The sequence below is a fragment of the Populus euphratica genome, unplaced genomic scaffold (genome assembly GCF_000495115.2).
Source record: "Populus euphratica unplaced genomic scaffold, PopEup_1.0 scaffold26.1, whole genome shotgun sequence".
NCBI classification, from domain to species: Eukaryota; Viridiplantae; Streptophyta; class Magnoliopsida; order Malpighiales; family Salicaceae; genus Populus; species Populus euphratica.
In genome coordinates, this window is record NW_011499896.1 from 212,310 (window position 1) to 225,968 (window position 13,659).

The 13,659-nt window shown below is 34.2% G+C and overlaps 1 protein-coding gene across 2 annotated transcripts; it reads right to left on the bottom strand.

Moving 5' to 3' along the window:
- Nucleotides 1-1,808: 1,808 nt before the first annotated feature.
- LOC105131999 (ABC transporter C family member 14) lies at nucleotides 1,809-10,145 on the bottom strand. 2 transcript variants are annotated; one of them, XM_011035244.1, is made up of 12 exons: nucleotides 9,975-10,145; nucleotides 7,199-9,378; nucleotides 6,046-6,366; nucleotides 5,685-5,771; nucleotides 4,952-5,581; nucleotides 4,638-4,802; nucleotides 4,091-4,385; nucleotides 3,482-3,696; nucleotides 2,921-3,226; nucleotides 2,730-2,793; nucleotides 2,387-2,626; nucleotides 1,809-2,159 (listed from the first exon to the last, which is right to left on the bottom strand). In XM_011035244.1, exons 2-12 carry the CDS (start codon nucleotides 9,296-9,298, stop codon nucleotides 2,059-2,061), a joined length of 4,524 nt encoding a protein of 1,507 aa, XP_011033546.1. In that variant the 5' UTR covers nucleotides 9,299-9,378; nucleotides 9,975-10,145; the 3' UTR covers nucleotides 1,809-2,058. The 2 variants fall into 2 exon arrangements, with proteins under 2 accessions (XP_011033546.1, XP_011033547.1); XM_011035245.1 differs by lacking the exon at nucleotides 9,975-10,145 and adding an exon at nucleotides 9,759-9,904.
- Between the last annotated feature and the right edge of the window lie 3,514 nt (nucleotides 10,146-13,659).

The window sequence follows — 13,659 nt, forward strand, 5'->3', positions numbered from 1 at the left end:
GCTTCTCTTGGAAACAAACTAGATTATTGGCATATGTTATGCTACGATAGAATCAATTTTTTAAAAGTAAAAAAAAATAATCCTTATTAACATGTTTTTTAATAAAAAAAATCATAAAGTCTAAATATAATACATATTAGACAATATATTTTTAGAAATTAATGTTTTAATGGCCTTTTCACTCCTAAACTATTATGGTTATGGCAAATTGAGGCCTATATTATCAATCTGATGAATTTTGTTCTTAAACTATCATGTTTTAAACAAGTATTGTCCCTTAAATTAATTGTCCCTTCATTTAATTTAACTATTAATATTGACCAAAAACACTTTGTTAAAAATTAATATTTTAGTATTTCTAAGTAATTCATTTTCCATAAATGCTAATGAAAATTCAATCCACTTCCACAAATAATTTCGAATATTTTAAAACTTGGAAAAATATTTTTATTTTATAACAATAAAAAAATAATAAATTATGAAAAACAAAAACTAAGCTTGAATTATCTCTAAAATTTTGACGGCAAGCGTGGTTCTCAAAGTTTCTACACGTGTGATTCTCAAATTAACACGCTTCAAGCTTGATTATGCGTTACGCATTCAACCAAGCAAATAATTTGAGAATTACACCAAGACTAAGAAAATAAATTTATATGATTTTTTAAAAAAAATCCCAACAAAATTTGGGATCATTCCAAATTCTTTTCCGTTTTTTACAATTTTATTAATATTTTCTTTTTATTTAGTGTCATTTGTCTCTCAGTGGAAGATTGTTGAAGAGTTGAAACAAACGACAACACTTAACACTCGGTAGGTAGTGGGTATTAGTTGACAGCTAGGAAAACATTAAATGATTGTTGAAGTTGCGTATAAACTGAGCAATATTGGAGAGCCAAAGCATGCCAAGACAAAAGGAGGACTGGAATATATTTGCGAGAGAGCCTTGAGTGACTGTAATTTTCATATTATTTAATAAAGTTTTTCTATATAAATCTAGGTGAATTATGTAAATTCTAGCCAGTCTTGTTTTTTATTTTATCCTATCCTATTGTGCTGTGAGAAAAATGCTACTTAACCTCAAGTATTTTTAATTTTTTTAAAATAAATGGGGTTTATTTTCAGCTCAAAATACCAGAATTTATTAATTTTTTTAAAAGGTTTATGATCAATGATAATCTTAACCTCAAGTATTTTAAATTTTTTAAAATAAATTGGGTTTACTTTCAGCTCAAAATACCAGATTTTTTTTTTTTAAAAGGTTTATGATCAATGATAATTATCAAATCAAATAGATGGATATTAAATGCTTCCAGGGGTGGAGACAGAGACACGGAGGTTGATAGAGGCTCCAATCCCTCCAAATAATTTTTTTTCTAGTTTTTTTTAATAGTATTTATAGTTTTAATTTAAAAAGTAAAACAATTTAAATTTAAATCTTTTTAATTTTATTTTTTAGTTCTATCCCTATAAATTTTCACAACAAAAACCACCAAATTAATAGCACATTGTTTGCCTGAATTTTGGGCTGTAAATTTTTTTGACAGCAACTAATTGATAAGAAGTTACTCTTATAATTTCATTTCATGTAGTTACTTGTGAATAAAAAAAAAGGTCATGTATCATTTTAGATGAATTAGGGTTTCCTTCTACAGATTTAGGCATTGCCACCACAAAAGCATAGATCAAGCACAACCGATGGTCGTAATTTGTTCGGTTTATCTTATATATGGATAACTCAAGATTATTGTGATTTCTCTCTTGATATTTTAATTTTTTCTTATTTCAATTAAGTAATTATACCGAGAAAAAATATAAAAGGACTGAATTATTGAATGAACAATGGATTGAGGGCAAAATAGTAATTGTTCTGATCCAATCCACGTTGAGTTCTACAGTACTTTAGGTTTTTGTTAATAACACTGGGTGGTAACATCGCAGCAAATTGGTGAAAGAGTAGGGGCACTCCTCCAACAGTGTGGATCAAGATATGCAGCTCGGGAGATTCTTACCAATATTAATACAGCAGGATAGTGCCAGTGATCAAAGTATACTGTTTGCTTATAATTCAGCCGAGCGGTTGGCATACTCCCGGACCAATGCCCCAAACAGTGATGGCCTCTCAAGCAGCCGAGAGGGTTTATCAAATTCTTTCGACCATCCTGTTATAAACAGGAAACAAAGCGAGTCAGAATAGCCAGCCGATTGTCTTGAATGCGTGAAAATACTCTGAGAACCAGAACTCTCAGCTTGTAAGTTGAAAGATTATCGTTACAAATGAACCGTGCCTTCTAGTGCAATATAGACAGACCAGTCGTTGTGTGGGATTTTAAAACCTCTTTCCTTAAGGTTTAAAACGAAGAAGACAACAGTAGAAAGAAGAGCATACCTGCATCGATAACTAAAACCCTGTCACAGTCCATGATTGTGGGTATTCTGTGAGCAATGCTGATAATTGTACAATCAGCAAATTCCTCTCTAATGATCTTCTGAATCACAGCGTCAGTTTGCGAATCAACTGAAGCAGTTGCTTCATCCATAAACAACAGACGACTGTGCTTTAGCATAACTCTCCCCATACAAAGAAGCTGCCTTTGCCCCACGCTCCAGTTGTCTCCGTTATCAGTCACTATGAAATTGAAAGTTTTCATAAATTATTGTTCCAATAATACGTTCTACTTAACAAGTTTGGAAGAGTGAAAACTGTGAAACAAATGACAGTCAAATTTCACCTGGAGAATCAAGTTTTTCGGGTTTTGCAGCCACAACATCTTTCAGTTGACAGCGTTCAAGACTCTACAAAACCATCAAGTTTTTCAGCTTGCAAACTCTTAAGAAAAGGTTTCTCACAATATATATATATATATATATATATATATATAATAATGTGAAGTGGATCAAGAAATGGGAACCACGTGGTTACCTCCCATATCTCCTCGTCTGTATACTGTCCAACAGGATCCACGTTGCTTCTCACGGTTCCTTCAAAGAGGACAGGTTCTTGAGGAATTATGCCAAAACGAGACCTGAGATCATGGAGTCCTAACATGCAGATGTCAATGCCATCGATAATTATTTTTCCTCCTGTTGGTTCGACTAGCCTAAAGAAGACTTGGATCATAGTTGACTTTCCACTCCCTGTACGTCCAACAACACCTATCTTCTCTCCCCCTTGAATGCTGAGAGTAATGCCCTTGAGAACCAGAGGAGTGTTTGGACGATATCTAACCTGTGATCCAAAAGGTAAAATAGATCGAGCATGGATATATTACCAAAGATGTCATGTTCACTGACAATGACAAAGTGCTATCAATGCATGCATAATGTGCTTTGCTCTATGTTGATGCCTGAAAATTTCATTTGCTTTTCACTTCCTCAGCCTAAAAAAGCTATTAGGATAGTGTGTGAATTGCATCTCTATAATAGAAGAAAACTTAAACTGATTTCTTTATCAATAAGAACTATTGTAATGCCCTTTAATTACCTGCAAGTCCTTTAGATCAACATTGCCAACTGCAGGCCAGTTTGGAGGAGGAACCCTATCCTCTATCTTCCATGCTGCCTCTGATGAAATATTAGTGAATTGTTTGATCCTCTCAACAGAGACCATTCTATTTTCCACAAAGCAACTTAAATATATGCACCAGAACAGCACAGAATTGAGGGATAGTCCGTAGGAAAGAGATAAACCAACGTTCTCTGTATCAAGCAGAATTTGGTCAGTTCCCTGGAACGCAGGCATTTAAAGATCTGATGGATTTAAGAAATACGAGTATCTGCTGTTAGATTCCAGTAATAACATAAAAAACATTGCTTTGATGCTTCAATCCATGATTTAAGAAACAAATAAGCCTCATAGTATGTAAAAAGGAACACTAGTAATAAGACAGCATATGAATTAAGTAGAACCAAAGAAACATGATATGCAGATGTTTTCGCATTAATGGAAGAATGATACTCTTTTGCCAGGAACACTTTGAATCACTTGGTCCAGAAATCTCATTTATAGATGAGCATGCATTATATCAACTTCGATGAATCTAATCCTTGAGAGATATTGTCCAAGGGCAATAACATGTTAGCATGCAATTACCTGGCCTTATAATGCTGCTAGGTAATAGAATCAGGAACATAGCAGAAGCGCAAAGTATGATGCTCCCAATCAGTTCCAAACGGAAACCCAACCACTCATTTGATCCGTTGTTGTGAAAATCCATGCACAAATTGGCATTCACTCTGTTAACATTTTCCTGACAGAATCTATACTGTTTTCTGAAAGACCTAATTGTCATAACTCCAGAGATGCTTTCTGAAAAGTGATGAATCACGGGAGCTTTGGTAATTGAGTCGAGTCGAGTTAATTCTCGCGATGCTGCAAGAAAGTATCCCTGCAACCAAGAAAGATAAATCAACATTATAGATTTTCGTACTCAATCTGGAGATAAAAGTCTACTCTTGAATCCGAGTATTACAATCATGATTTACAAGTTAGGATGAGGATCACATTAGAAAGCTTTCAAGATAGTAAAAGTTCTTTAAATGAGAAACATATGCATATCCGTGGCATGATATGTCATTTATATGTGTGTGCGGAATTACATGCTGTAAATGCTACAGCAAGATAAAATAAAAGCTCGTACCCGGTACCACCAGTTTAGCCAGCCAAGCGGAATTACTAAGAACACAGTTGGCCAAGTATACTGACATACAATTACAATGATGCTGAATGCTGTGACGTACATTGCAATTGCATGGGAGAACATAAAGGGAAGGAAGATGTCGACGTTGGTTTGATCAGCTGATGCCTGCAGGGAAAAAAAATACAAGGAAAATAAAAAACAGCCACAGATTTAAGCATCTTTATCCAATATCCTGTTATAGATTTCAGGAGGACTACAATCATAGTTGAAAGCACAGACTAGTGGGGGATCATAGTTGGGTCTTGCATCCTTACTCGACTCAATATTCTTCCTGAAGGTGTGGTGTCAAAAAATGACATGGGTGCGTGCAAGATACTACGAAGAATACCGCCAAAAAAATTTTGGGCTGTCTTAAGCCCCATTAGCGTGAGGAAAAGGGATCTCATTATTAAGAGCACCACTGATACAGCTGCAATAATTCCATAGACAGATATAAATAGTGAAGGCTTGAATGTTGCAGCCCGCTCATCTGCAGTTTCAAAAGCCAACCAATAATCTCCAGCCATTAGAGATGCTTGCCATACCAGGGACAATAGCAAAGCCACAACTGCGCCCCACCATCCAAAAGCTTCGGTGCAGTATTGTTTATACACATGCAGTCCTATGTTACCAGTTGCTCTTTCCTCTTCTTCAATGAGCTTTGAAGTTCCCTTATCCGGCTTTGGTTGATCTAGAAGCTTGTTTTCATCATTTTCTTCCCCAATTTTGGAGAGGCCTTGAGAGAACTTCGGTGGCGTGGGTGAGTTTTCACTAGGAATTTCAGCACTGACTTCTACAAGTTCCATAGCAGTTTCATGAGCAGCTACTAGTGCTCCAAAATCCAATCCAGACGCTAATAGATCATTGTATTTTCCTGATTGTACAATCTGTCCATCTCGCATGACCTGGTATTGAGAGAAGCTTCAATTTTTTTCAGAAATTACTGATCATCATAAACGCTTACCTGCGTGGAGGGGAACGATATAGAAAAATAGTCTTGCTGCTTACTGAGATAAGATCAACGTTGTGCAAGAAGTCGACTTGGTGGGTCACAAGTAAGATAGTCTTTCCCTTCAGTGCGCCTCTAACACATTGCTGCAGAAAGCATTGATATAACTTAAAACTGCCATTCAATTTCCAGAGTGCAGAGAAGATTTTCATGCCTATTTAACAGGAGATTACAGAGAAGACACATTTGACTCTTATCCATTATCGAAATTTTCTAACACAAGTGATTTCTGTACTTTCTACTCGCTGACACTGAATTTCCATTATAAATTAAAGCACCTATGACCAAAATGGCATCAAGAGTAAATTATTTCACTTCTACTGAATGTCCATACTTTAAAGCAATTAAATTTAGAGTCACCTTAAATATATCAGTCCCAGTATGCGCATCAACAGCACTGAAAATATCATCAAGAAGATAGATATCACAATCCTGATAAACAGCCCTCGCAAGTTGTATCCGCTGCTTTTGCCCACCACTGAGGTTGATGCCACGCTCTCCAATTTCAGTCTGATCTCCGAATTCCATCATCTCCAAGTCTTTCTCCAAGCAACAAACCCTGAGAACTTCCTTGTATCTCTCCTTATTCATTGGCAAACCAAATATTATGTTATCCTCAATGGTGCCATTTTGAATCCATGATGTTTGGGCAACATAGGCAGTTGTTCCACAAATCCTGATCTGTTGAAGGAAGAGTAAATATTTCAGTAAAACATTTCAAGTGCATCAATTCGATTGCAACCATATAGTGGGATTTAGCAACAAAATGAGGAAAGTTGTGTTACATGGATTGCATATAAGCACCAAGAGTAATAGCTGAAAAAGCGTAAGCCAAGGAAGAAAATCTATTCCAAAAAAAGGTGATAAAAGAAAAAAAAAACAAAAATCCTCTGAAACCCCAGGGAAGAGGTAACAAGAATGATGAACAAGATAGCCTTCAACTTATCGTGGTATAACATGGACCCAAATTGAGCAAGATGGAAATAGAGAAGTCTCACTACTGACTTTGAGTAGCCAAATTCTGAGCTTCAATAAAATGAATTCAGTGTCGTGCATAAATGCATTCCAACTGCATGAAATTGACAAGGAACAAACAAACCAAAAAGACACCGGATATCGGCGAGTCTCAGAGTTAATGAAAACATACTCTAGCTATTAAATGTGGAGCTAACTACATTAGCATTTCAAAATTGTTTTTGCAAAGAGCCAAGAGAGCCTCTGAAAATATATATTCCAGCAATAGAAGCATGAAATGCACATCTCATTGTGGAACATGAGAACAAAGTATCTTTCAAGAAACTCAGTGCTTACATTATTGACAATGCCTAAATGATTGGGTGAATTTTTTATGATTTCAAATCTAAACTTGGCGTGACCACCTAAGAGCGTGATGATCATGAAACACGCACAAAAAAAAAAAAAAAAAAACAGATCTATGAAGCTGATGAAGAACACCAAAATACAAGAATCAATGAATGGATAAATCCCACAAGTTTTGTTTCGTAATCCATACCTTTCCAGATATTTTGTGCATCTCACCGAGGATTGAGGCAAGAAGAGAGGATTTCCCAGATCCCACAGTCCCAACAATAGCAGTAAGCTCCCCTTTTTTAATCTCTAAATTTATATTGTTCAAAACCTCACCTTTAGCTTCATCATCCCAACTAAATATCCCACCCTTAACCTCCACAGCGATTCTACCATCGCAAGCATCCACTCTTTCTACCGACTCTTCCACCAATTCCTTGCTTAGCATGTAACAATCCAACCTCGCAAGAGATACCATTGCTTGTGAAAGTGATATCATAGCTTGAGGGAATACCCTGATAGGCTCCTGCAACATTTTAAAGATAGATGTCGTTGTGAATACTGTCCCTGCATCAAGCGGGACTCCCAACAGGAGAGCAGTACCAAATGTCAGAGTTGATACTATCAATGGTGTGGTCCACATCACAATCGTGTTAGCAGAGATCGAGTACAAAAACTTGGAAATCCATCCAAATTCTGAATCACGAAAATCTTGGATTCTCTTGTTGAAGTGGTCTTCCCATGCTTGGAATTTGATCACACGCATGTAATTCAGCATCTCATTTGTTGCCTTCATCCTTGAATCTCGATTTATCATCACATTTCTCTGGAACTTATTGTTTCTTCTGTTGCTAAACACAGCAAACACAATAACACCAAGAGTTCCAATCAATGCTGTGACTGCCGAGGTACCTAGAGCATTGTGTAGGAGCGCTAAGCCAACACCAACTTGCAATGGCATTAACCATATAGAGTGCAACTGCAACATCATATCAGAGAGCTGCTGGGCATCAACGGCCATGTAATTCACAATCTGTCCAACTCCGTGAGCTTGACGAGCAGAACATGATAACATAAGCCCTTTCTTGTATAAAGAAGTGATGAGAGTACATCTAATGAGCATCCCAAGTTTCCGAGAATTGAAGTTAAATTGATGATCAGTCAAAACCTCAACAAATTTTGCGACAAGAAGAATCAATACAAGGTAATATCCTTCATAGGGAGAGGTTCTTTTCCCAGATGTGTAATCGACAAAGCTTTGGATGAGCATAGGCCCAACATACATGACAGAGAGCCGCAAGAGTGCAAGGAACGCAGTGAAGGAAATTTCCTTCCAAAAGCTCCTCAACAACGTGGTTCGAACAGGGTGCTTTGACTTTTCATGTGGTTTAGGCCAACTGGATTCAAAGAGCTGTGACATTTTTTCAGCTCTATGCTCTGGTGAAAGAGTAGGCACATCATCTATCTTGAGCGGAGATTTGTAGCCCTTACGCAGTAGGGGATTCATCCAAAGCCAAAAGGACTTGGATATTATAGAAGCCGTAGCAAAGCCAGTCACATTGGATTTTCCCAAAAGAGGTTCATGTAATTTGGTGTCATCATGGATTACTGATTCAGAATGCGTGATTACAGTAATCCCAGTCGATCCTTCAATGGCAACGGAAAAAAGAACAATTGATAACGTGAAAGCCATTGCAGAAACTATATCATCAAACAACAAGTTGTGTTCCAGAGCTACCAATCGAATGATCCCTGATGACATAAACATACTAATGATGATGAAATTTGCAACCCAATAAATTCGAAGAGATAGTGGATGAGTGACAGCATGAAACCTCTTTTCATGAATTATCAAGATTGCAACCACTAGTTGAGTTATTGCTTGAACTAACCAAAACACTCCATCAAGCACCTTCCATTGTGGCAACTGAGTGCTTTGACTGAATGCTAGAATGGAGACGACAATGTAACACAAAGTTAAAAAGACTGGTACAATCAAAGAGAGCTTAAACCAAATAGAAGTTGTGATATGAGCTCTGCTGTTTCCATTTCCAACAAGGGGATAGTTGATGTCAGAGCCGGAGTGTCCACTGGAAGTGAATCTAGAATGCAGCTTTTGAGCCGCAAATCCGAGGAGGAAAAGCAAGAACAAAAGGTCAACTGAAGATAACAGAGCTCTTTGAGGACATGGAGAAAGGAAAATGAATCTTAACCATTGAAATATCAATGGAATAGATGTTTCCCCTGAAGACTGAACCACTGAGCTTGAGCATGAGAGAGAGTTGATCCATGATGAAGAACTCATGCTCCCTAAACTTCAAGTGAATCAAATAAAATCACAGAAAAATCACTCGATGCTCTGATCAATCTCCTCCCTCCTGCTCCCTGCATGGTTAACAGAAAACTTAACGGTAAGTGAGGACTAAAAAGAAATGACCCACCAAAAAGGAGTTCCGAACTAGAAGCGTGGAATTATGGTGCCATAGCTGGGCCACGGATAAAAATGAGCACTTCAAGAAGAAAATGATCACAATAAATAATATAGAAAGATGAGTTTTTTCTTTTTCTTTTTCTTTCCAAGCCTTCGAGAGCTAGCATATGGGGTCTCAGCAACTTAAGTTAAATGCGATCTAAGAAAATCATAAACTCAACACACAAAATGATACCCGCAATTTATTGCAGTTTGAGAGGAAGAGATACGCAAACTATATAAAATCAAGATAAACAAAAAACAGTATTATTAATTTAAGGAGCAGGTATCAGACCGTAGATGTTGCCGGCGATGGATCAGTTGCAATATCTCAATAAAGAAAACAAGAAGAACGATGGAGATTGGAGAAGATGGAAACAGAATACTACTGAAGTTGCCAAGGACAAGTAAAATTCATGAACTTGAACAGTATGCATGTATGTACATATAGACACAACCTTCAAAAAAGATGATCTAGTTTTCTATAAAAGCTGAAAGGGCAATAAATTACTTGCTTAAAAGCTGCAGGTGCTGCGCAACCAGAAACGTGGATCCCGGTTCCTGACGGGGAAATCTGTGCCGGGGAATGTAAGGTAAACCACAGTCTACTAGGACGAGTGAGAGTGAGAGAGACATAAAAAAACAACCAAACTGAGTTTGGGTTCGCTGACAGTTATACTTCGCAGCAGAACTAGTGTCGTGAATATTAAATTAAACTAAAAAGTAACAAAAGGACAAGATGAAACTGGTCCAATCATGGCATAACAAGCCGGCCATGGTATTAGATGCAGTGTTTTGGATTCCATTCTTTTCCGAATATTTTTTTAAAATTTACACGAAAGACATCCCCACCACCACTGTCTTTAATTTATCCTCGTGTGAAAGAAACAACAATGATTTTTTTAAAAAGACGACGTGTTTACTCTTGATTATTTCATTTCTAAATGTGTTTGAAATCTATAAATTGGGATATGCAGAGTAGAGTAAATTCTTCGGGGATGTATGGATGTGAAAAATGTCCATGTTTTTGGGAAACCTGTTTAGAAACTCATTTTATTTGGAAGAAACAGGAACAACAGTGTTTCTGCTAGGCACAGTGATGATAATGCAGGATATCTGATCGTAAATTTTCTTCGTCAAATTATTATGTATCAAAGTATATGTTTTTTTAAATATGTAAACCATAAAGTTCTAAGATCATGAATATTATATTTATATTTGAATGTAAAAAACAAAATGCGTGTATTATTAAATTTGAGTTGTCAAGACATGTCGCATGACATTTTTGCTTGATTGATCACACGGGCGCTCCTGGTTCAATGTTAAAGCAAGCAAAATATGCATGCATTATTAACTTTCAATTCTGCATAAATTGTCGTTCTTAAATTGTTGAGTAGTTTAACAATTATTAGTCACAACAAATAAGTGATTCTATAATTTATAATAAATATATTGTTGATAAACCTATAATAAATAAACTATAAAAAAATAGTATTAATTAGAATTATATCAAAAACAAAGAAAGTTTAATATTTTAAATGATTATGTGGCATATCTAGAATAGTTATAATTTGACTTGAAAAATGATGATGATTCAATTTCATATAAGTGATTCTATAATTTATAATAAAGATATTGTTGATAAACTTATAATAAATAAACTATATATAAAAAATAGCACTAGAAATATATCAAAGACAAAGAAAGTTTAATATTTTAAACGATTATGTTGCATATGTAGAATAGTTATAATTTGACTTGAAAAATGATGATGATTTAGTTTCATTTACATGTGCCATTAATAATGGTAATTATAATAAATAGGCAAACATCATAAATCATAAAACATGAACTAAAATCTATAAAACAAGATGAAGTTTGAGAACATTTTAAAATACATATAAATAGATCTTCAAGATCAAACGAGATTCAAATGATAACATTGAATAATACAATGACATACTTGTTACTAAAAAAATTAACATTGATTATAAAAAAATGTCTTTATCGGTTCCTATAAAAGACTTTTCCTATAATTACTATGGTTTTAGTATTTTATTATGCTTTAGAGTTATATTAAATAGAGGTGAAAATCACAAATTTAAATGGGAATGTAGTAGAAAAAGTCTATATGAATAGGCCATTAAGATTTTTAGTTAAATAAAATAAGTACATAGTATGTAAACTTAAGAAATCAATATAAACAAGTTTCCAAGCAATGATATATTGAGTTTAATAATACTATTGTTTCCTTTATATTTAAGAAAAATATTATTGATCAGTGCATATAATTTAAGGTCGGTAAAATTTTGTTTATTTTGTATATTGATAATATTTTTTTGTAATAAATAATCTTGGTTTATTATAGGAGACGAGAAAATTTCTCTTTAATAACTTTGATCTAAAATATATGAGAGATACAACTTATATTATTAGAATAGAAAAATTCCAAGATAGTTCAAAAAAGTTATTAGGTTGTCTAAGAAGAAATATATGATAATTTCTTATAGAGTTTTAGAATGGATAAATGTTCTTATTCCAATTAAAAAAATAAATAAATTTAATCTCATGCAATGCCTAAAGAATAAACTAGAATATAAATAAATGAGAGAAATTTCTTATGCATCAATTATTAGAAGTTTGATATATGTTCATATTTATACCAAGCCACACATTAATTTTGTCATTAAAATAGGCAAGTACTAAAATTATTTAGTTTTGGATCACTTAAAATTATAAAAATAATATTAAGATACTTGTAAGAAATAAAAGATTACATGCCTATTTATTAAAAAAAATATAATTATCTTGAGTTTGGATATTTAGATTCAGATTTTTATTGAATGTGTGGATACCAGTAAAATCTATATTATAATATTTGTTCATTTTAGGCTGTGGAGAAAATGAAATAATTCAAAATAATTTATTATTGTTGCATTTATTATAAAAGTTGAATATATGTCATGTTTTGAAATAATAGTTAAATAAGGAACCAATGGGATGCCAACATTAAAAAACTGCAATTTCCAGAATTTAACCTTGAGAACCATGGCAGTCCTGATCATGGTAAGAGTGATAAGGATCAATTGCATAATTAAATAAAATTAATAAGAGATGATGGTATGATTAGAGTTTTTGATTAAGACATTCTAAAAGTCAACTCTCATGGAATATCTCTAATAAGTACTAGGATTCTTTTCATAATTTGCTGCTTCTTTTTTTTTTTTTTAAGATTGATGTAATCTATAAATAACCAAGGAATGTTGAACATCCAACGAGCCATAATAATAATAATAATAATTACAAAACCTCAAATAATTTTGAAAGTCTTTCTCATCGTTTTCCATTCCCGCATTCTATCACAACATGCTTAATCTAAAGAAAATATATTAAAATAATTTATATATATATATATATATTTAATATTAAAACAATAAAAAATATTAATTCAATTTTTCTTTTTTAAAAAATATAGATTCCAACCTCACTCCAGAACAATACAAAATAAGACACGCGCATAGCCGCCATGATTGGCACCATGCGGCAGAAAACTTGACTTCACAGCTACAACTATATATTATACGATACACAAAGAGGAGTCTCATCATGTACTTGTATTTGCACATAAAAAACCAAAAGCGGGAGACGTTGCACCTTGATTGTTTTCCACTCTTGTCTTGTTTATTAGATGGAAGCGTGTCCCTGATCGAGACGACATGGGGCACCAGAACGGCAACAACAGACTGGTCGTGTCGATGTTAATAACTGGCAGTCATACGCTGAATTGTCACCACAAACACATGAATATCTGATAACCTAGAGTCCATGTCGCCATTATTATTTTTTTCTATTTTTTTAATGTATAATTGTAAGATAGAAGCATAACCTCCCTGCCTTGGAAGCGTGGACCTTATATAAATGATTTATATACAACTTGTATGTATACTTTAATATCTACATGTATAATTGATAATGTATGTGTTTTCATAATTCCAATTAAATATTAAAAGAAGTCAAGAGCTTAGATTTTAGAGTCTTAATTCAAAAAAGAATGGAGGGCCTTCATGGCATGGAAGCAAGCAAACATGTGAGGGAGTATCGAATGTCATTATTAATGTTACTTAGTCTTAAATTGGATGATAAAGTTTATATAGTCTTAAATTGAATGATAAAATTTATAATTTTTTTTTTCTTTT

Coding starts and splice junctions, on each gene's coding strand:
- LOC105131999 (XM_011035244.1), bottom strand. CDS start 9,298: ATGAGTTCTTCATCATGGATCAACTCTCTCTCATGCTCAAGCTCAGTG. Junction 6,367..7,198: donor TGCACAAAATATCTGGAAAG/GTATGGATTACG, acceptor TTCCTTCAACAG/ATCAGGATTTGTGGAACAAC. Junction 5,582..5,684: donor ACAACGTTGATCTTATCTCA/GTAAGCAGCAAG, acceptor TCTCAATACCAG/GTCATGCGAGATGGACAGAT.